The 22,928-nt window shown below is 38.0% G+C and overlaps 1 protein-coding gene across 1 annotated transcript; it reads right to left on the minus strand.

Annotated features, from left to right (window-relative positions):
• Positions 1–1,574: 1,574 nt before the first annotated feature.
• LOC110381392 (putative fatty acyl-CoA reductase CG5065) lies at positions 1,575–19,153 on the minus strand. Its single transcript, XM_064042717.1, has 13 exons — positions 19,042–19,153; positions 11,402–11,485; positions 9,801–9,917; positions 8,469–8,626; positions 7,963–8,053; positions 7,445–7,590; positions 6,785–6,894; positions 6,232–6,315; positions 4,548–4,656; positions 4,141–4,217; positions 3,633–3,795; positions 3,155–3,412; positions 1,575–2,612 (listed from the first exon to the last, which is right to left on the minus strand). The coding sequence occupies exons 2-13, from the start codon at positions 11,474–11,476 to the stop codon at positions 2,441–2,443; spliced, it is 1,560 nt and encodes a 519-aa protein (XP_063898787.1). The 5' UTR covers positions 11,477–11,485; positions 19,042–19,153; the 3' UTR covers positions 1,575–2,440.
• Positions 19,154–22,928: the final 3,775 nt, after the last annotated feature.

The raw sequence follows: 22,928 nt of genomic DNA on the forward strand, positions 1-22,928 counted from the left end.
ATCGATTAAACTGATATCGATTTCTCACACACTGTATTATGAATCGAGATTTCAAAAATTATGGAAATATGAATTATGTCCAACTAATACAGCAATATTTTGGTAGACAGTGTAGATACTATTACAATATTTTAAATTACAATTACTACTACAACCATGTGTATAAAAGAAGTAGGTTTACTTCTTCAAGTTTAATAATTTTGTTTTTGCTATTTGAAAGGTGTACTCGTGTAGCTACCCAGTTCAACTAATGTAAGCATGACATAATATGTAGATCAGGTAATAGAGAGGAATATTTAATTCTATTCTATTCTATTCTATTTTTGTATATGGCAATCCGTGTCGATGTCAATTTCGACAATTAGTCCAGCACGACGAATAAGTTTCAAATAATTTTATCATAACACACAAACTGTGGAGGTAGTCTTTTATTCATTTGTAGAATCTTTTTGGACCTAGTGAGTGTTTTGTTTTTTAGACAACATCACAAGGAAAGGAACAATATCTTATAATCAAAATAAACACTTCCTTGAATTCTCTAGTAATATTGAGTTATTCAACTACTCGATCGTAAATGTTACCTATCCACCGATTTTAGATTTATTTTTCGAGTAACTTTTATCGATTATAATATTAAAATACCATAGACAATTTATCGCCACCCGTGCCCTTGGACATGTTTTCCTTTTCTGATGCAATAGTTCGTTCTTGATGACGCATGATCTGTTCTTCATAACAGCTAAAAATAAATATGATTCGCTGCACACAACAATAACAAACGTTCTTATTGGCTAACATTGTCTGCTGTTGCTTGATTGGTCAATAAGTTTATCGTAGTGCTGTGACTAAGAAATGGGGACATCCGTCGGGGATTTTACAAAACCAGAATGTCCTATAGGAGTCTAGAAGTTACCAGAATTAAATAATTAATGTTTTTTAGTCTGGTGTGAATAGGTCGCGTTTCTAGGTAGTATTTTTTGTGATCTACCGAACTAAGGAATATGCATGTTGGGTAATGAACTAGAGACTGTAGCCTAAATACATTTAATTTAATGCTTTAAATTGAATGTATAGTCTCATGAAAGGTAAGAAATGCATTTTTCTGTTTAGTTATCGCCAATTTCAATACCTGATCTCTCGCGATCTTTTATCACATAAGAGCCTTGACTAGGCGTCGTAAAGTTTGGCGTAAACTATAACATGAATGTAAGAATTGCCGAGTACATATTGTTGAGTTAAGGGTAGGTACCTAAATAAACACATAGGTAAAAAAAATTGACGCCTGTATGAATTACGATTGCAAAGTGTATCTCTCATTTGTCAATAGTCATGTTGCTCATAGCTTTTTATCAGGCGTTTATTTATTTTATTTATTTATTTATTTAAAAAATAGGCGTTTAGATTGCATTTATAACACTTTTTGCACAAACAGTATAACGGCGGACTTAACGCCTTAGGCGTTTTCTCCCAGTCCACCTTTGGGTGATGGTATCAAAATTTGGAGCGTGGAGGTAGTGATAAGTAACAATAATATACACTGCTTATATAAAAAAATATTTTATTAAACTTCTACCTTATTGTAAAATTCTATCGTTTATCTGTGGTTCAAGTAGTTTTTTTTTACAAAAAAATATGATTATGAATTGAGCAATATACCTTACACACTATGCGTTATTTTTACAAATAACTATTAGTACCTATTATTTATAAAAATATTAAATAAAACATAACGAATGAATCACACGAAAATACAAAACTTTTTGAGTGACAAATTCACAAAAAAACAACACGAACATAAGTTTCCACATTTTGCTATATAAACCTGTAGGTTTATCTATCCTCATTGTAATAAAAACCAAAATCAATTAAGGCCAGGAGCACGATTCTGCTATTTTACTTAAGCGACATACGATTCACATTCGACTGAGATCCAATCCCGACTCAATTACGACTGAAGCGTATGTGGCATTCAGCTATTTATTTTTCTTTCAAATAAACGTTTTTATCCGTTCCTGTGATTCAGTAATGATCATAATGAATCATGATCATGATGAATCATAGGTATCTACAAATTATTTACGATTGAAATATGATTTTAGAGCAAAGTACCGAATAGGCCAAATGGCAGATCAGTCGCAATCCAATCGAATGTCTTATATTAGAGCAGGTTGCCCTCTAAGGTTAAAACTGCTATTGCGATTCAATTTTGACATGATTAACTTAGCAGAATCGGGCCCCTGACCGTTTTTTGGTGCAGTTGACAATTCTGTACAGTGCAGTACCAAAAATGCAATTTTCCTTTGGAAATCTTCATTGAAGCTACCTTCAGGCGACAGTTAATTGAATTTAAATACTATTTCAATACCAACAAAGTCTAAAATGGGCTGCGCATTCTTCACCATCTATCCTTTAACAGAAAATGAACTCTAATCACATAACACTAAGGTTGTATATCATATGCCTCCTGAGCAGCAGTACTGATGGGTGGTATACTCTTCAGGGTGGAGTCCAGCAGTTCCACTGAGGAGGTGAAGGTCTGGCTGTGACTGTAGAGCGTCCAGAGTACCAGGATTATGAAGAGAGCTTTTATGAAGCGGTCGGCTATGTAGCGGCTGAAAGAAAGAAAAAACAGTCAGTTTTTTATGTAGAAAAAAATGAAATTTTAATGGTGTAGTAAAGTCCCATGGTTGTATGTATGGATGTACCTAATATATGATATTCCTGTTTCACTTTAAAACCTAGGTACTGGATTCATTTTGATGAAACTAGGCACTGGCAGTAGTATGGTTTATATGTAGATATCAGAATAAGTAACCAATTATTATCCATGTGAAACAAGTAGTTGCTGTAGTTTCCTTCGGGAGCGGGTGAAAACGCGGGTGAGAGCTAGTGAGGTACTTACATACTTAAACTTTACTGAAAGTAAGTCTGACCAATACTGTGCTAAAAACCATATCAAAATTGGTTCACCCAAACGTGAGACAGTGGGGCACAGACATACCTACATACCTACATACATACTTATACATATACTTACAGTTGCAACCTGAGAACCACCTTTTTTGAATTCAGTTAAAAATGGCCGCAAAACAAAGTTTAAACACTTTCTACAACTGCTTTATTCTTATTACACTACAAGATATCAAAAACTTACATCTTATGCAACTTCCTAGCCCTCGGCAGATTAGCAGGATCCTCTTTACAACAAAACTGTCTGGTCCCCAGCACGTAATTCTTCAAATACTCATCAGGATCCAACTGCGAAGGATCCGTGTAGAATGTGTCGTTTTCTTGTGACGTGATCCGAGTGCGAAGACTCTTGTAATTGTCGTTCCTGAAGTGCCATTCTTTGGTCGTGTAATATTGGAGCACGTTGAGACCATGGCTGATTCGTTTTTGGAGGTTTATCATACTGTGAAAAGGAATGATAATAAGTTAAGTAAGTCTGACAACCAGTCTTACCAAGGGGTATTGGGTTGCCTGGGTAACTGGGTTGAGGACGTCAGATAGGGCAGTCGCTCCTTGTGGCACATTGGTACTCAGTTGCATCTGGTTAGACTGGAAGCCGACCCCAACATAGTTGCGAAAAGGCTCGGAAGACGACGATGTCTTTTAAACCACACAGCACTTACAAAGTCTTCTTCCCCAACAAGAACAGCAGTGCGTCCACCAGGTAAGCCGGCACCACGTGACTGAGGAAGACGTCGAGCTGATGCGCCAGCCGGTACGACTTGATGGAGCCCCCAGGGTACCAGAGAGCTACTGAGTACGGGAACTCGTTCACCCATTTCTCTCCTGGAAGAAAGCGTTCGGTTTATACTTTGCTAATTAGAGCTATATGTATATAAAAGTCGACGAATGTGTTTTCGACTTTTTGTTGAACGCGCTAGTTTTAGGAGCTAACTGTCCGATTTGGAACAATCTTTCAATGTTAGCCCATCGAGAAAGGCTACAGGCAACTTTTTATCCGGGTAGGCAGAATGGTTCCTCGCGCCGGTGAAACCAATCCAAGTGAAACTGCTAGCAGAAGCTAGTATAGCTTGTACATTGCATATTGGATACTATTTATCAGAATGCGGGACTAGTTCCGTTGGTACACGAGCAAAATCGTTGTGATCAACAAGCCTTTGATCAACTTACCTAATTGAATAATTTCTGCCCACGTCAAATTGATGACCCCAGACAAAGTTAAGTTATACACCTGGGTTTCTTTGGGTCTGAAAACAAAACAAGTGTTAGTTATTATCCCTTCCAACATGTTTTGGGGAATTCCTTCATGTTCATGTGTTGTCAGTAGGGGAAATTAAGGTGGTGGTTACCAGCCACCAGCAATCATTTGAACATCTTTGGCAGTCGTTACGCGTAGTCAGAAGCCAGAAAGACTGACATCCTTTCTTACTAAAGGATACCAGGTTGCCCAAGTAACTGGGTTGAGGAGATCAGACAGGTATTCTTTCCAAATGGCACACTTGGTGCTTAGCTGCATCAAGAAGACCCTACATACTTAGGAAAAGGCTAGGCAGATGATGATAAAGAAGTATACGTACTTATCAAGTGCAGTGACGTAGCCAATGAGGATGCAAGCGTTGGCGACCACATCAACTGAAATAGCATCAGCTTTGTATGATGGCTCACAATGCATCGTTCGGATAACTCCTGGGAAATAATAACATATCAATGAGCCAGTTTTTCCAGTAGTTTCATATTGATCTTACCTATGAATTTGTCTGCGTGGGTAAACTACTCAATATGAGACCTTCACACTATAAACTTTTATTTGGCTACAGTTCATCAGATAGTTACATCGGGCTCTTGATCAGTATGAAGAAGAATGGTAGTACGCACATTACAAAGATCAGGTATTTACTCGCTATCAGATCGACTGAAAAGTTTGACGGGAATCAAGATTTTATCGAAAAAACAACTTGCCAACCATCGGGGTCGTCAGTCGGCCCATTCTATTCGCTTCGGCTATTCTTCTATGTATAATTATAAATCCCACCCAAAACAAAAATGTGAAAGACTGCCAAGTTCGATAATATGGGAATGCTTCGCCTATAAAAGACGTGAGATCTGAATAAGCACCAAGTTCCATACACATACCTCAGGTAAAAATAGTTACTTTTTCATGATGTTACTTGGCAAGTTTTCACACACCTTGTTATAAACCTACTAAACGCAATGAATCAAGTATTTAATTTCCTATTAAAACTTGCCAAGTAACATCATTAAAAAGTAACTATTTTTAACTGAGGTATGTGTATGGAACTTGGTGCTTATTCAGATCTCACGTCTTTTATAGGCGAAGCATTCCCATATTATCGAACTTGGCAGTCTTTCACATTTTTGTTTTGGGTGGGATTTCATTTATTTTTGTAAGGTTGTTTATTTTATTTTTTCTTATGATGAAGTTAGTTAAAGAAATGTCTCATTTATACTATCTTTTAGATTTTTTAATATGCACTATGTTTCTTACAAAGAAATGAACACGATTAACTAAATGGACTAGATTTACCAACTGACTGATATGACATGTTATCATATATTATTTTCGTGGATCAAAGTTACACATTCGTTATTTTCGAAAGTGATTCACACTTGGCCGTTTTCAGATTTTTACTCTACTTTGACTAAATACAAACCTTTGTACCATTCGAAGATATATTATATAAATATAGATAAATTTAGTTCGTTTTAGTTCCTTAGGGGTATAAATTTACACCGGGTATAAAACACCTTCATTATTTTGAAACCGACTCACACTTGGCCATTTTCAGATTTTTCCCTTTACCTTGACATAAAGACCTACCTCCATGCCAAATTTCAAGTCAATACGACCATTGGAAGTGGTCTAGGTTTTTGATGAGTGAGTCAGTGAATCAGTCAGTCAGTGAGTGTATAGTAAAAATAGCGATTTTCTGACGTCAATATCTCAAGAACTACAATAGGTATATTAATGAAATTTTGTATTTTAGATAAGTGAGGAGGTCTCAACAGATACTAGAAATTTGATATGCGTAAATAAAATAGATTTTGAGTTACAGGGGGGTCGAATTTGGCCCGAAATGGTTCGTGTAATATAACCCACGGCCGGTGTGTCGCTTTTTTTGCTCGAACTTGGCGGACACACTGCCGTGTGTCTAGATTATATTTATGTAAATGTGTATAATTTTAATTATATGGTATATATATAATTTTTGCAGAAACATTAAGAAAGTACCATGGACTTACCTTTACCACTGCCTATAACTAATCCCGTGGGTCCGTTCAGGTTGTCCACCCAGCCTGGTATTGGCTCCTTCCAAACTGCAGTTACTGTAAACATTACGAAATATTGCAGTCATTTCAAGCTACTTACTTAATGATAAAGACTGTTACTAAATGAACTATATGTGGGGGCTTGTTATTAGCAATGTGTTAAAGTATTGTTACTATTTATTTATTTTACCTTCCTAGAATAAATAAATAAATAAATCGGCGATGTTCAGTGTCATGTGCGAATCGCTCATGACAAGACAAGAGAAAAAAACTTTTTTTAGGAAAAAACTCCTATAACTACTCCTCAGAAATATGGTCACTGATATGTATTTGGCTAAAGCATTATTCAATACTCAATTGTTTATTAGAATTCCATACGTTATACTGGACCCGGTAAGGCACCGCTTAAAGATGATGGAGAGCTTACTTCTAAATAGTATAATATTGAACGTGTTTTTATACAATTACAAGAGTCTCTTTGAATTTAGTTCAACTTAATTCTAAATGCTGGACTGATGGTACAAACCTATAGAAGGCCTAGCGATGGCGACAGGGAACTTCCCGCTGTACTCATCCACCAGATCCTCCGTGATAGCCTTCGTGTACGAGTATGTGTTCGGTTCTGAAGATATGAGCCTGTAAAGAAGATCAAGTTTATAATGAAGCCAATACAATTTTCTGATTTCTGTATACTGTATTCAAAGTTCTGCGCTAACCCAGCATCTGATAGTCACTGCTTCGCCTCCAGAAGTCACTATTCTTCTGCATACCTGTCGTGCCATTACGCAAAGAAAATGGTACATAGATGTCTGGGGCATACAAGAGGATATACATACAGTATTTTTTTATCTATGTGCGGGAAGTACATAGTTCCCTCGAGACATGGGTAGCCAGATACGGGTCAAGTAACGGTTTGACGTAGTTGGTAAGGTGTCTCCTTCAGGAGGGTTCTTAGTCATAAGAATAATTATGGCTCGTAAGTACATAATATGTAACTCGAAGAACAAGTTTCCTTTTACCTACATATGTATTTTCTTCCTCTGTAATTTACTTACTTCTACCAGTTGTGATCATCCATCTATGCTCTTACACATATTTTCTTTCTCTATTACTCACTTTCGCTCTAAATTCTACTATCTATATGGATGATGACATTATATATTCCTTCATCAAAGGTCTTACTCACTTAGGCTCCAAAAACTCCAGGGTAGGATCATCCATCCACTGCACCAGGTCCATGATCTTGCGCGGAGGGTGTACTGCTCGGTATACCCGCTCCTCCAAGACCTCCAGATCACAGCGGCAGTATGCTGTCGAGAGGTGCACGAACACCTGAGAGGATGAAGTGGATCTGGTTAGTTTTAATGGAGTTAGGAGAACAAAAGAGGTCTTCAAGGCCTAGTGCATCTACTTCTTTATGCCCTGTTCCCATTTTCATTAAAATATGAATTTAGTGGAATATGTTTTCCACTTCTATTCCCTTCTGTCACTCGTCATATTAACACAAAGGAAATCAGACAACCGCGCCGTATATATTAGATACTTATGGAGCACAAACAGGTACACTCACTACACTCAGTAGTCCTTTACTTTTATAGCCCGGTGGGACGACAATTCCACAACACCGGAGAGAGATTCCGACAACATAATGTACTCTAAGTAAAGTTACAGTAAGTATAAGAAAATGTAGTAGTCGTAACCTACCTCCAAGTTTTTCATACTCTCAGCGAGGGTCAACATTCTCAGAGTCCCAGATGTGTTCATGTTGACTGCATCCTTCAGCTTCTGGTCAAATCTGAGCACACAAACACACTAATATTGTAAAACTGTGGAGTTTGTTTCATGGCACTTTCAGGAAACCAATTACTGGTCCGATTCGCAAAAACCGGCCAAGTTCGAAAACTGGAGGTCCCGTTTTACTCTTTGGGTATGGGACCCTAAAAAATGTTTCGTAAAAGAATGACGACTTGATTGGTGTTGCGGGTTTCCAAGAGCGGCGATACTCGCTTTCTATGCGATGCGTTTAATCGTTTGCCCCCCATTTTTGTTAGGCTATAAACCTTCTAACTATTTCTGTCGAAAGCTGTAGACCAGTTCTCGAGGAAGATATCCAAATAGTCTTTACAACACTTCATTGGTCTTTCTATCGACCACCTTCCACCAACATGCCATTATCCCCTTACATAAAAAAAACCTCTCTTTAACAATACCTGACACAAGCTGCACTATGGAATATAATGTTACACTCTTCTCTCAGTAGTTTCTTATCGTCTTCTGAGATACCGAGACCTTCTTCTGTGATGTCTCCGTTTATTATTCTAAGCTTCTTAAAGCCTTCTGGGTTCTTCTCTCGCAGCATGTCGAAGACCTGTGGTGAAATAATGTTAGTAGAATTTTTATTTCGGAGATACTATCTATATTTTTAATCCTACTTATATCCTACTTCTACTTATATCTACTTCTACTTCTATTTCTACTTATATTATGAATTTGAAAGTTTTTGAGAATGTATGGATGTACCTATGTTTGTTATTCAATCACGCAAAAACGGCTGGACCGATTTGATTGAAATTTGGTATGTAGATAGGTGATACCCTGGATTAAAACTTAGGCTACTCTTTATCAACACACCACATGGGCGATGGCGCTGGCGGAAGCTAGTGAATGATATAACAAAGAGGAAATATTTTTGCGTTTGTATAGCACCGAAACTACAGAACCGATTTGACAATTATTTATCTCATTTGGGAAGCTTCAATATCCCCGAGTAACATAGGCAGGCTCTTCTCCGGGTATGGGAAGAAGTTCCCTTTTGGTAGGTAAGTTGAAACCGCAGGGAAACAGCTGGTTTAAAAGAGACTGTCAGCCAACCATCGGTCGACAGTTTAGTCTGCAATATGCCTACAATGATTCATTGACTCCATTGATGTTATTGAATAAATAATGGCGACAATATTTAGAGATGGTTCATTGTAAGTCAGTAAGTTGCGTCATGGAGCCAATCTATCATGCTACCAGCCTTTTTTGATAAGATTATAGCAATATGACGCATGGTCTACGCAAATATAATATAAATGCGAAAGTAAAGTCATCTTTCTGTCGGCTTTTTACTAATTACCATTTTGTAACACCTTTCATGTAACTGTATTCATGAGCAAACTGCAAATATATATATTTTTTTTACTTTGACTTTCACGTCAAAACTGAACGCCTGAACCAATTTAAATTGAAGATTATATATGTTCAGTCTAGACTCTAGAGCCTGTGAAAGAACACAGGCTAGGCTACTTTTAATTTATCTGCGGGTGTTCCTGAAAATTATAATAAGTACATAGGTGATCTCTCCCTCTGTAGGTTAGCAGCGTGAGGGAGTGTCAGACTCTTACTGCCTAAACCCCAAAATGTTCCTTCTGAAGTCCTTTATGTACCAGCGCCGCGGTAACTCGCGCAAACAATCCCACAGCCCCGACAGGAGGAGAAGGTAAACATTTTTACGTCCATATCGTTATCAATTAAGTTCTTCATCATGACATGGTACATACCTGCTTGCTGCAGAGATCCTTGAGCCTCTCCTCTGCTGAGAGTCCTTTCTTCTGCCTCATCAGCAAGTACAGTGCCTTGAGGTCTGGCAGGCTCCGGAGAAGCTTCTCGATTAACGCCTGAAAGTGATAAGTAGGTATTTGAAGTGATTACGCAAGAAAAGTGTCCTGTGGATGAAAATTTATTTTAGTTAGAACTTTAGAAATGCGAAATCGACATTACAATTTGAGAACGATTAAAATATCCATATTTGTCTAACATATTTGTGCTCCCAGTGTTGTCTTGGCTACCAGTCATCAGAACAACGCTTTATCTATCAGAGAATACTGATTAGAGGAGTGATTCCCCTTGGTAAAACTACCCATAACGACTACCAAAGATGTTTAACTCATCATGAGAACATGGTAACCTCTTAAGACCTCACTAAGCGTTGCTCAATTTTATGATCGATCGATATGCTGTAACTTAGCCGACGACAAAAACTAACTAACTTTGGCTTCCTCTAGTTAATGTTTTTGTCGTTAGCTCTAGCTTGAGCTAACGACAAAAACATTATTATACAGTAAAACTAGTATAATGTATCTGGCACGGAGTATCGAAAGATGAGCGCAGATGCTCTCCTAGCTCAAATTCGTACACTGGGCATGACCAAAACGATCAGTTACGAGTGAACTAACAAGGCGTACGGGACGTATTAACTATTATAGTAATCTGTGGTATGGGTTCTTTTGAGACATCTGTCAACGATTTTTGGAATTACAAAAAACGATCGGGTCCAAAGAAGGCGTATAAGGGCGAAGACAGTAACATTCCTCGTCCTCCGCTCACACGTATTCTGGCGCGCTACTTTCTCAGGCGATTTTCTGTTATGGCACCTCCGCTAGTCATTTTTTTCTACGGTACCAAGGAACTTGTAGGTATGAAGAATCAACGCATGTAGTCTAGTAGGAGATTAAATAACACATTCACTGGACCGAAACAAAACAAAGCAACGTAAACAGTAGTTTAGTTAATAACTGCATATTTAAGCTTTCCACAAGAACACCACATTGCACATTATATACCGTGATGCAGCTAGTTTCCAAATCTATATTTATCTATTTTCAACAGGTGTGGAAAAATCCAAAAGGAGTTAATTTTGGAATTTTGATATAAGTACCTAGATAAAGTTCTCGCAAAATTTGAAGGTGGTCCATAACTAAATTCCGAGCAAAAGTATGCGCAAGTGACTCTTCTTCTTCTTGAGACGAAGACGACCAGTGTTTTTTGGATGCACAAAATTGTCAGTGGCGTTATGTAGGTCTTGGGCCCATAGAAAGCCATTATTGGTGAGTGTCACATTCTTTATTTTATTCTACTATAACCAGCTCCCCCTGGAACTGTCACTAGACCTTAGGAAGGGGTATCATGTTGTCGAGCTAACTGGGTTGAGAAGGTCAGATAGGCAGTCGCTCCTTGTGGCGCACTGTTACTCAGCTGCATCTGGTTGGACTGGAAGCCGACGCGAACATAGTTGGGAGAAGGCTAGACATATGATGATGATAAGAAGCAGTTTCTTATACCTAGTTAGTATTTTAGTATTATATATCTATGTCAAGGTTACCTTGCCAACGAAGCCAGTTCCTCCAGTGAGGAAGATCGACTTCCCGCGATAAAACTCTTCCACCGTAGGCGCCATATTGGTAATCTGAAAAAGAACAATAATAAATTAAGTAAAAGCTACATCTAATACATCATCATCCTCCTGCCCTTATCCCAATTTTATTTGGGGTCGGCGCAGCATGTTTTCTTCTTCCATACTCTTCTATCTGCCGGCATCTCAAAAGTAACATTCTTTCTAGCCATATTTAGGTAGTTAAGTATCCCTTTGAAGGTTTCCACCTTTTTTTTCATCAAGAGACCCCTCCCGCTGTGGGTTAGCAGCGGCGAGGGAGTGTCAGACTCTTACTGACTGGAACCCATCATGTACGAGGGCCGCGGTAACTCGCGCGAACGATCCCTTAGCCCCGGCAGGCCTTGGCCCTGCTGGGCCCCGCTGGGGTAAGGTTACCTTATGTAGATTATGGAATACAATATGACATTTATGAATTTTATTCCCAAGTAAACTCAGTATCATAAGAATATTCAATATTATTTATTTCATTTAAAATATAGTCGAAATTTGCTAGTTTCTAAAATAGTATATTAGGTACTTTACTTGAGTTATTTTTAAGTAATTACTAATTTATATGTGCATGTTAATTTACTTATTCTTTTTATATTGTTTGGTTTGTAATATTGCAGTTTATTTCCTATTAAGATTAAATATAAATTAAATAATTTTGACCCAAAGAAAAGGTTAGTATAAATAAAAGATATTTCCGTGAAAATCCTCACCTCCTTGCTAATACACAATATTTTATGATCCTACTAAATAGTATCAATAGTTTCTGAGGTTAGCTTGTTCGAACAAATAAACAAACTCTTCAGCAATATTAGTATAGATTACGCGTAGCTGTCTAGTTACCCAATTTATTGAGTAACTGTTATTATACCCAACTGATAGTTTTTTCTCCAAACTACTGCGTTAACTGCCGTGCGTAATCTGCTTCGTTGGTCTAGAAAGCGCATAGCTCGACAGCTGTGATACGTCGTCTTGTGTTCGATTCCCGGATCGGGCCGTTGTGGCTTTTATAAAAGCTGTTCAACGTGGTTTTATCCACGTCCCGTGGGAGCTACTGCACGTACCGGGATAAAATATAGCCTATGTTACTCGGGAAGAATGCAGCTTTCCGACAATGAAATAATTTTCAAATCGGTTCCCTTTCGAAACCTTTAGGGTACACACAAACAAAAAACGTTTCCTCTGTGCTATTTTAGTATAGATTGAAAATGTGATCAATTTTACAGTCTTATACGAAGAAGCTACTATTGATATGACCACCACCTACATAACACAGGTTATTGCAGTAACTTATAACTGTCAATTTTTTGTGTAAATAATCAAAAACTTGGCATCATTTTCTCTCTTGAAGGTTACCAAACATTTCATAATGGTTAGGTTTTGGTTACATTAAGTACAGTAAACTTCAAACGTAGCTGCACAAAATCTAAAGAAAAAAAAAACATTTTTTCGGAAGTCCGTTAAAAACTGCTGAACACTGTGTCAATAGATAGAGCTCGTTGCAAAGGGTTGCCCGGGTAACTGGGTTGAGGAGGTCAGATAGGCAGTCGCTCCTTGTGGCACACTGGTACTCAGCTGCATCTGGTTAGACTCAAAGCCGAACCCAACATAGTTGGGAAAAGGCTCGGAGGATGATTATATCGTCAATAACTTACCAGCGTATTTATTTACTTCTTTTATGACCCTTTACGTTCATAGGCACTTTTGAAAATTCTGATTAGTTCAGTTACTTTTGACGCTGACCTTACCTGTGCGATTTTATGCTTCACTAGGTATTGTATCATGACCGTATATCGTTTTTATTTTCTGTCATAAACAGTTTTGCTAATGAGGTCTTTAATATCTTCATTTGTAAAAATATGTATGAGGGAGCTTGGAGCTTGGCTTGCTTTGTATGAGGGATAACCTAACTTATTTAGACAGGTTGTCAGACTTTCTGGCTTCTGACTACCTGTAACGACTGTTAAATATGTTCAGATGACAGCCACAACCCACTATTTTAACGTGCCTTCCGAAACACGGAAGAGCTCGTGAAGACGAGATCCCATCCTCGGACCGACCATGCCAAGTACCTACTGCTTAAGTTTATCGCATGGCTTTAACTTAGCCACGAGCTCTTGAATAGCATCTCAGGGAATACTGTTTCATCTTGAAAAAATCTTTCAGTGTTAGATAGCCCATTTATCGAGGAAGGCTATAGGCTACTTTTTATCCGGATTCGTGCAGAAGTTGCCACGGTGCGCGGGTGAAACCGCTGGTAGAAGCTAGTAACTTATAACGAAATCAATAACTTCATTCGAATACCAAAAAAAATGGTTCATACATAATGAATCAACAATCCAACCTTTCGATATAATAGCAAAAAATCATTTTCTTAATATCCGACCGCAACTAATAATTGGACAAACATTGCTATAATATCCTGCGAATTTCATCAATCAGGGGCCGGCTGACAGGTTATTAGGCTGCACGCATTTTGATGCGATTGCCGGCTAAGATAGTGTAGGAGTTCCTTGTATGTCGTTAGGTGAGACATGGTAAAATGCACGGAGTAAAGAAAGATGAGAAGAGATGCCATTATTCAGGTAGGTCAGTTGCCTTCTTCTAGGTCAAAAACGATCAGTCACAAGTGAGCTAACGAGTCGTTCGGGTTCTTTGAGACAAATGACAACGTTTTTTGGTGTTACAAAAATGATCGGGTCCAAAGAAGGCGTAGGTATAAGGTTGGAGCTAGTAACGTTCCTCGCCACCTCACACCCGCATGTTGGCGCGATACTTTCTTAGGAGATTTTGCGTTATGACATCTCCGGTAGTCTTTTTTTTGTCGTGGTCGCCCAGTGGTTAAATGCATCAGTCTCTCAAGTAAGAGTGTACGAGATCGATTCCAGGTCAGGTGGCTGTGCCTTGCAGTTGTAAAACGAACAGCCTGATGATAATTCCTCGCAGGCAGTTCGCTAGATAAGCACAAAGCAGCCCGGAGCCTGGAAGATGGTGATTGATGATACACCCGTGCATCGGAGAGCACGTTAATGTCAGTCCTGCTTGTGATCTCTCTCCGGTGGTGTCGGATTGTCATCCCATCGTGCTATGAGAGTGAAGGAATAGTGAGTGCACCTGTGTCCAAGCAAATGCGCGTGCAGTATAATATATTATGTCCTGTGGTGTTAAAAATAGTTTTAATACATACTTAGACTTTCGTGGAAAGATTTTAGGTATTACATAAAAGGTATATGACCTCAAACGGTATAGAATAATGAACATTATCATAATTGGTTTACCTGTGAACTCGAAATATTTTACGTTAAATTATAAACTTCCATTAAAATCTTTGCATATATCAATAATGTATTTATTTAAATAGTCACGATGCAAAAAGTACATACGTGGTATCAAAAATTACAATGGATAGTGGGGTCGTAATGTCACTTTCGCTTTTATAAATCACGAATAATAAAATATAAACTTATAACGCAATATATAATTAATGTTTATTTTTGTACCCTAAAGGCTCCGAAACTCTTCTTTCTCCTGCCCAGTTCCCAAATTTTACTTGGGGTCGGCGCAATATGTCATTTTCTTCCATTTTCCCCTGTCACTCGCCATACTGACACTCACTCCCTACCTATTCATATCATCTTTCAGGCAATCCATCCATCTTTTCTTAGGTCTTCCTCTTCCTCTCCATCCATCTACATTCATACTTAGCACACACTTTGTTGCATGCGTATCATCCCTCGTCATTACCTCCTTTTTTGAGGAGGTGCCTGCCCATACCACGACAATCTTTTACTTCTCATCTTTTCTGTAACTGGCACAACTTTCAGACTTCCTCTAATATAATCATTCCTCACTTAACTACTGAACAGATTTGAAAAATTCTTTCACTGTTGGGAAGCTACACTATTCCCTGGTCACATGTCGAGTTCCTCCATAATTTGGAAGGCTAGATAAATTGATGGGTCAAGGATGTCATTTGAAAATCAGTCGTTACGGGTAGTCAGAAGCCAGTAAGTTTGATAACGAGTCTTGTCTAGGGGTATTGGGTTGCCCGGGTAACTGGGTTGAGGAGGTTAGATAAGAAGTCGCTCCTTGAAAAACAATGGTACTCAGCTGCATACCGTTAGACTGGAAGTCGACCCCAACATAGTTGGAAAATGGCTCCGGAGATGATGATGACTGATAATGACTGACAGGAGGTACCTAGATAGTATCTGCACTAATATTATAAACCTGAAATTGTTTATTTGAACGTGCCAATCAAGAACTCGACCGATTTGAAATTTTTTTTCATTGTTAGATCAAATTTTAAGTGTAGCTTTCCAAGACAAATGGGCTCATTTGTCTTGGAAAGCTACACTTAAAATTTTTATCCAGATGCTTGAAGTATCCTATGGGACGCATTTTAAAACCACTGGTGGTTGGTAGATATTAATAGAACAATAGGATCATCATCATCTGCCAAGCCTTTTCCCAACTATGTTGGGGTCGGCTTCCAGTCTAACCGAATGCAGTTGAGTACCAGTGTGCCACAAGGAGCGACTGCCTATCCGATCTCCTCAACCCAGTTCCACATACAACTCAATAATCCTTGGTAATCAATGGATCGGAAGAAAAAATATGCAATTTAATTCAGATTATACACAGGAATAGCGATTAGGCTTAGGAAATCATACCGACGTATTATTTGCTGTACGTCCGGCTGTGTGTGCAGTTATAATTGATAGCAATATTATGATAAAACTATCTTTGATATATATATACTATTTATTTACTAGGATTGCCAACAGGAGTCACACAATTACATAAGGTATGCCATTTTATAGAATAGGTCAAATGTGCGGTCCCAAATATAAGCAAAAACATCATTAACATATAGTCGTTACATACTACTTAGGTACTAAAACTAAAATCAAACTAAACAGTAATTATAAAATAAAACTTAAAAAAACTGAGATAAGTATAGTTTAACGTAGCCTATACTATCCCACTGCTGGGTTATGGTCTCCTCCATGTCTCCTCCATAGCTTTCCATCTTTCTCTATCCATCGCTGTTTGCGTTCAGTCCAGTCCCGGGTCAGGCCGAAATCGCTTTGTGGATTTTAGAGACTTTCACAAAACCCGGAGCCTGGAATTTGGTGATTGATACACCCGTGCATCGGAGAGCACGTTAATGTCGGTCCTGCGCCTGATCTCTCTCCGGTGGTGTCGGATTGCCGTCCCATCTCGCTATGAGAGTGAAGGAATAGTGAGTGCACCTGTGTCCAAGCAAATGTGCCTGCACTATAATGTCCTGCGCAGCTGGCTGTTCTTCTTCTAGCAAGGCTGCTGTGGCCGACTGGATGTCGTTATTAGATGCTAGTAGTTTAGACACATTCTTATCAGTAAGTATATAGTTTATCTCCCAGGCCTTAGATGGACGTACAATCAAAGCATATCTTTGATTTCGTGACTAAATTAACAAAAAAAAAAAAACAAACCGCGAAATCATTCATTAGTTCTGCTAAAGCATTTTATTCGTCAATTAAGTAAAAGTAAGTATCATATTCACCAAAATGCGAAGCTCTTCTTAGAAACACATTATTTTCTCCTATTCTCAGAATTATCATAACAAAAAAACATGTAGCAGTAGATAGTTTTGATTTTGTAACTACACACACTCGATTTGCTTTCCATTTTTTGGTTGCTCTACAAATAAAGTACCTATTTGAAAATATTTAGGACCTTTTTTAGGGTTCCGTACCCAAAGGGTGAAACGGGACCCCATTGTTTTCGCTCCTCTGTCCGTCCGTCCGTCCGTCTGTCTGTCTGTCACCAGGCTGTATCTCATGAACCGTGATAGTTAGAGCTGTCACAGATGATGTATTTCTGTTGCCGCTATCACAACAAATACTAAAAACTAGAATAAAATAAATATTTTCGTACGCGAGTCCGACTCGCACTTGGCCGGTTTTTGATTAGTAGATTAGGTTTCTTTAGATAGATGCTGCCTCAAGGGTAATGCCATTAAAGCACTTTACTCTATGGTGGGCAGTGGGCACGTGTCGCCGGCGTCCCCGAATGCTACTCAGTAGCAGTCGTTGTTACAATTCCACGTCAGAGGCCGTCAGGCGGATTTGAGTAAACTCTGACACTAGGGCTCGTTAGGAGATTAAACCTGCAGCTCACTCGATAAGAAGAAGATTTTGTACTTGAATGGATTCGAACCCGCACACACTTACTTTATATTTAAAGTTGCTTTTAACCACTAGGCTATCGAAACTAATTTTAATTGAGTTAACTTATTTGATTTGTCATTGGCAAACACTGATTAAGCAAATATATCTACTTATGTAGTCAATTGTTTAAATTGACAACAAACCGTATACCTATATCTATTAATACCAGCTTAGGTAATTATAAAAGATTTTATAGTAAAAGTAATTTGCTCTGCATTTCTCTGCGTTTCATTAAGATTTTGTATGGACTTTTTTTTAACGACGTCAAAAATCATCAAATGACCCCTCCCGCTGTGGGTTAGCAGCGGTGAGGGAGTGTCAGACTCTTACTGACTAAACACCGTCGTGTTCCGTCATAGGCCTTTTATGTACCAGGGCCGCGGTAACTCTTTCGAACAACCCGCAGCCCCGGCAGGATTTTGTATGGACTCAAAGTATCTCAAAGTCAAAATTGTTTATTAAAGTAGGCTAATTAGATTAGCACTTTTAACGTCAAAATTACATAAATGACAGCACCCCCAAAACCTCCTTTCACCACTTCCTAGTGTTATGGCTGGAAAGAAGAAGCGGTGAAGAACAAACTTCCCAGCAACACAGCTGTCTATTACAATTTACTTAATCATCATCCTCCGAGCCTTTTCCCTACTATGTTGGGGTCGGCTTCCAGTCTAACCGGATGCAGCTGAGTACCAGTGCTTTACAAGAAACGACTGCCTATCTGACCTCCTCAACCCAGTTACCCGGGCAACCCAATACCCCATGGTTAGACTGGCTCCTGACTACTTGTAACGACTGCCAAGGATGTTCAATGACAGTCGGGACCTACAGTTTAATGTGCCATCCGAAACACAGTCAATGGTGTCTAAGATGTACTTAGAAAACAACTAAGATATACTTAGAATTCACTTAATATAATTTACAATTATGCAATTCAATACTAGACTGATAAAAAACTGACCTTGGCTTTAATTTTTGTTCACATTGTGCATAATACTGTTTCTTTTCACTTTTTTTACTTAATTTCACACTTTCACTGTTTTCTGATAGCAGTTATAATTTTTCAGGAAATATATTCGTATTTACTTTTCTTATATCATCGATTAACTGATATAATATGTATATATTAGTTTACATAAATCGATAAAAATAGCTTATTGGGTACACTCCCGATAGGAGTTTTTTTTATGTGACTATAGAATTTAATCACAATAAAAATCAGTGTTATAAACACAAATAATTTTCAATTATTAAACACATGACAAAAAAGATTTTTTAAAATATGTTTTTCTTTAAAAAAAAAACGATAACTTTTTACCTTATTTTTTAAATTAAGCTTAGTTAACTTAACTATGTTATAGTACTTACCTATAAAATCCTCCTACTGATTCGTTTCAACTATCACCGCTGACCACTGACTATAGACTGCGCTGAACTCCGACACTCCTGTATGCGCACGCGCAGGCCTCAATGTACGTAGCCAAATATTGTCGTAATTATATTGTGAATGTATTATTGTAGTTATATTGGTCGTGTATAGTAATTAATTAGATATATTTATATGTTATTTTATACTAATCTATGCTAACTTAGTATTTGAGGAAATATTTTTTGTTTGTATCCTAAAGGCTCCGAAAGTCCGAAACTACTAGAACGATTTGAAAAATTCTTTCACTGTTGGAAAGATCATAGGCTATATTTTGTCTCGATTCGAGAAGTACCTAGTTTTCATGGGATATGAGTAAAAATGTTGGAATGACTAGTAATATTTAAAGATAGAGCTTGTAAGAGAGAAAATCTCTGGATCTACCGAACCGATTTTGAAAATTCTTTTACCAAAGGAAAGCTAATTTCCAAGAGTCATAGGCTATGTATGTACTTATATTTTATTTAAAAAAGGGAAGTTTGGTTATATAGCAACTATGATTTATATACTTGCCTAAAGTAGGTACACATCAATTTTGCAAAATGTATGTTTTAATTATTATGTTTTATGTTTATATGTATTTTGTATATAGTATTTTATTTTTAGTTTTGTATAAAGATAAGTAGTTTAAGTTTGTATATATGTATAGTGTGTACATTGTATAAAATAAATAATTATAGACTAAAAAAAGGAAAAAAAAAATGCAAAAGGTAAGAATCGAAATCACGACCATAGCTTTAGCCATTGTGCTATTTTTTCCTTTTTTTAAAGTTAAAATATCAGTAAATTTACGTTGTTTATTTTGCACAGTCATTGTTTGACCCCTGACCTGATCAAGGAAAACCCTAATGAATGCACATTTAATATAACAGCAGTACGAATATTAATAAGTGTAAACAGTGTTTTTAGCCCCAAACACTGAACACTAAAGTGTATATTACTAAGACTGTTGGTCGAAAGTTGGTTTATATTTACTTACTATTTATATATAACTAGCCGTTTTGCCGCAGTTTCAACGGAACTATACCTACTGCCCATACCTCGATAAAATATAGCCTATGTTACTCGGGAAAAGTGTAAGAATTTTTTCAAATAGGTCTAGCAGTTTCGCCTTTAGGATTCACAAACAAAAAATATTGCATTTTTATTATATTAGTGTAGATAAAGAGGAAACTTTTTTTTATCAAACTATCGGCCGACTAAAAGTTTGCAGTGTGCAGATGCTCTAAGACTGAGATATTATCTACTGCTATCCTAAAGCACGCATAGAATTGTTTGTCGTTCATTTACATAAAAAGTAGATTCGGTCAAGCAAACCTACATGTACATATTTGATTTATCATAAGTAAATTATATGTATATTCGGAGCAAATTAAGTAGGTTTCTTTGTTAATTAACAGTCTTTGGTTCAATTGATCTAAGATACATCGACAACATAAAAACGTCAGTTTTGTGAAAACTGTTTTTCACTCATCATCATACCTACCTGACCTCCTCAACCCAGTTACCCGGGCAACCCCTAGGTAAGTCCTACTGGCTTCTGACTACCCGTAACGACTGCCAAAGATGTTGAATAATCCCCATTCCTAATTCATTATTTTTACGTTGCCTGGGTAACTGGGTTGAGGACTTAAGATAGGGCAGTCGCTCCTTGTAAAGCACTGGTACTCAGCTACATCCGGTTAGACTGGAAGCCGACCCCAACATAGTTGGGAAAAGGCTCGGAGGATGATGATGATGTTCAATTTTCAAAGTAAAGTAAACGTTTAAGAAGAGAACGCACGTTTATGTTGTCTGTAAAAAATACAATTTGAAGTAATATTTAACGCTCAATCCTTCTCCGTGTGAGAGGAGGCCTGTGCCCAGCAGTGGGACGATATAAAGGCTGTAACAGTACAGAAGAAATATTTCAGTGTTAGGTAGCCTTCTTATCCGGGTGCGTGAAATAGCTCACACGTGACACGGCTTAAACTACTTACTGCTAAAAGTTAGTTTATCATAACAATGTGACTACAAAATAACGACTAATTATATTCGTAGCTTAAACACAGAGTCATAAGACACCATCAGAATATCTTCTAACAATGTAGTTCTACTATTCCGGGCACGTTCCTAGTTGTCCAAATAGTCTAGCCATTGTTTATAGCTAGCCAAGGTCACGTAATGTCTTTCATTTATAATTAATCAGTTCGCTATATGTTATCCTCTATTTAAGAAGGTAGGTTAAACCTGTCTAGCCTTTGCAGTCCTGTATCTTATTTTTAAGAATGTAGCTGGTTACTAAGTCGTGGTGGCCTAGTGGGTATAGAGCCAACCTCTCAAGTATAAGTGCGTGGGTTCGATTCTAGGGCAGGCAAGTACCAAAGCAACTTTTCTAAGTTTGTATGTTTTTTCTAAGTATATCTTGGACATCAAATGCTGTCATTGAACATCCTTGGCAGTCGTTACGGGTAGTCAGAAGCCAGTAAGTCTGACGCCAGTCTAACCAAGGGGTATCGGGTTTCCCGGGTAACTGGGTTGATGAGGTCAGATAGGCAGTCGCTCCTTGTGGCACACTGGTACTCAGCTGAATCCGGTTAGACTGGAAGCCGACCCCAACATAGTTGGGAAAAGGGCTCGGGAGACAGAGATGGAGCTGGGTAATAGGAGCGCCTATCTGACCTCCTCAACCCAGTTAACTCGGTACCCCTCGATAGGTTGTCAGACTTTCTGACTTCTGAGAGATGCATAGCCATATGATCGATGGGCCCTTATGGGACTGTTACTTATGGACACACTCAGATACATTTAATGGTTACTTAAGCTGTTCCTTAGTGCAGAATTTCTATGAGAATCTGTCACTAAGGAATGACTTAAGTAATCATTAAATGTCTCTGGATGGGGGGGTTAGCCACGAAAAATAAAATGAGGTGTTTTGTAATAATATACGAATGTACCTATATAATAATACATAGTCGGTTTGCTCTACATAATATTATGATATAGATCGTCTATAAAACAAATGAATGCATTGCTTTAAATAATAAAACACGTAACTAGCTGGTAGGTAATATTGACCACGCAAGTTATAGAAGTAAGCAAGTATTACTAAATATTATTTATCTACCTAGATATACAGGGTTATAGGTAAAACACTAACAACCTCTCAGGACCATATTACTAATATCATAAACTAAAACTTTTGTTCTATGACTTTTAATAATTCTCAGATTTTAGTTCATCAAAATTTTCACACAAAAATTAAAATATTTCAAGTGTACGCTCTAAAAGTTACGAAGTCTATGCGAAGCACAGTAAACAGTAGTACAAAAGACAGCGGAGGGGAGCAGGGCGCGGGGCTCTTGAGCGTTTGACCTATTTACGAGCGGCCGTCAGTCGTTTTTATGCGCCCGCGTCGCATCATACGTGTCCTTGTAGGGAAATTCGGTGGTGCGAACGTAATTATCTTTACAGTATGGCGTATCGATATTCAAATGTCGAGTGCGAACGCTGGCTAGGTGTGATGTCGCCAATACGCCATACGATTCCCAAACATCCCTACACCTAGCTGAGTAACAATGCTAGCCGCCACACAGCGGTTACGAGATTACGGGCATTTCCGGCATGCCATCAGGGATAGTGATCGTCCACCGAGGCACACAGTACGTGAAGAAGACGATATTTTGTTTTTTTATTTGACCTTTTCGTAAAAAGGCGGGAAATCGTAGCGTAGCGAGTTACCAATTCAAAAGTATGACTAGGTACGAGAATAGTGCGCGGGAGGCGTAGGGTAGACAAAGATCTTGCATTCATTCTAAAAATGCAAACCCTTCACCAAACGAATTTATTG

This window comes from Helicoverpa armigera, chromosome 29 (assembly GCF_030705265.1).
Source record: "Helicoverpa armigera isolate CAAS_96S chromosome 29, ASM3070526v1, whole genome shotgun sequence".
NCBI lineage: Eukaryota > Metazoa > Arthropoda > Insecta > Lepidoptera > Noctuidae > Helicoverpa > Helicoverpa armigera.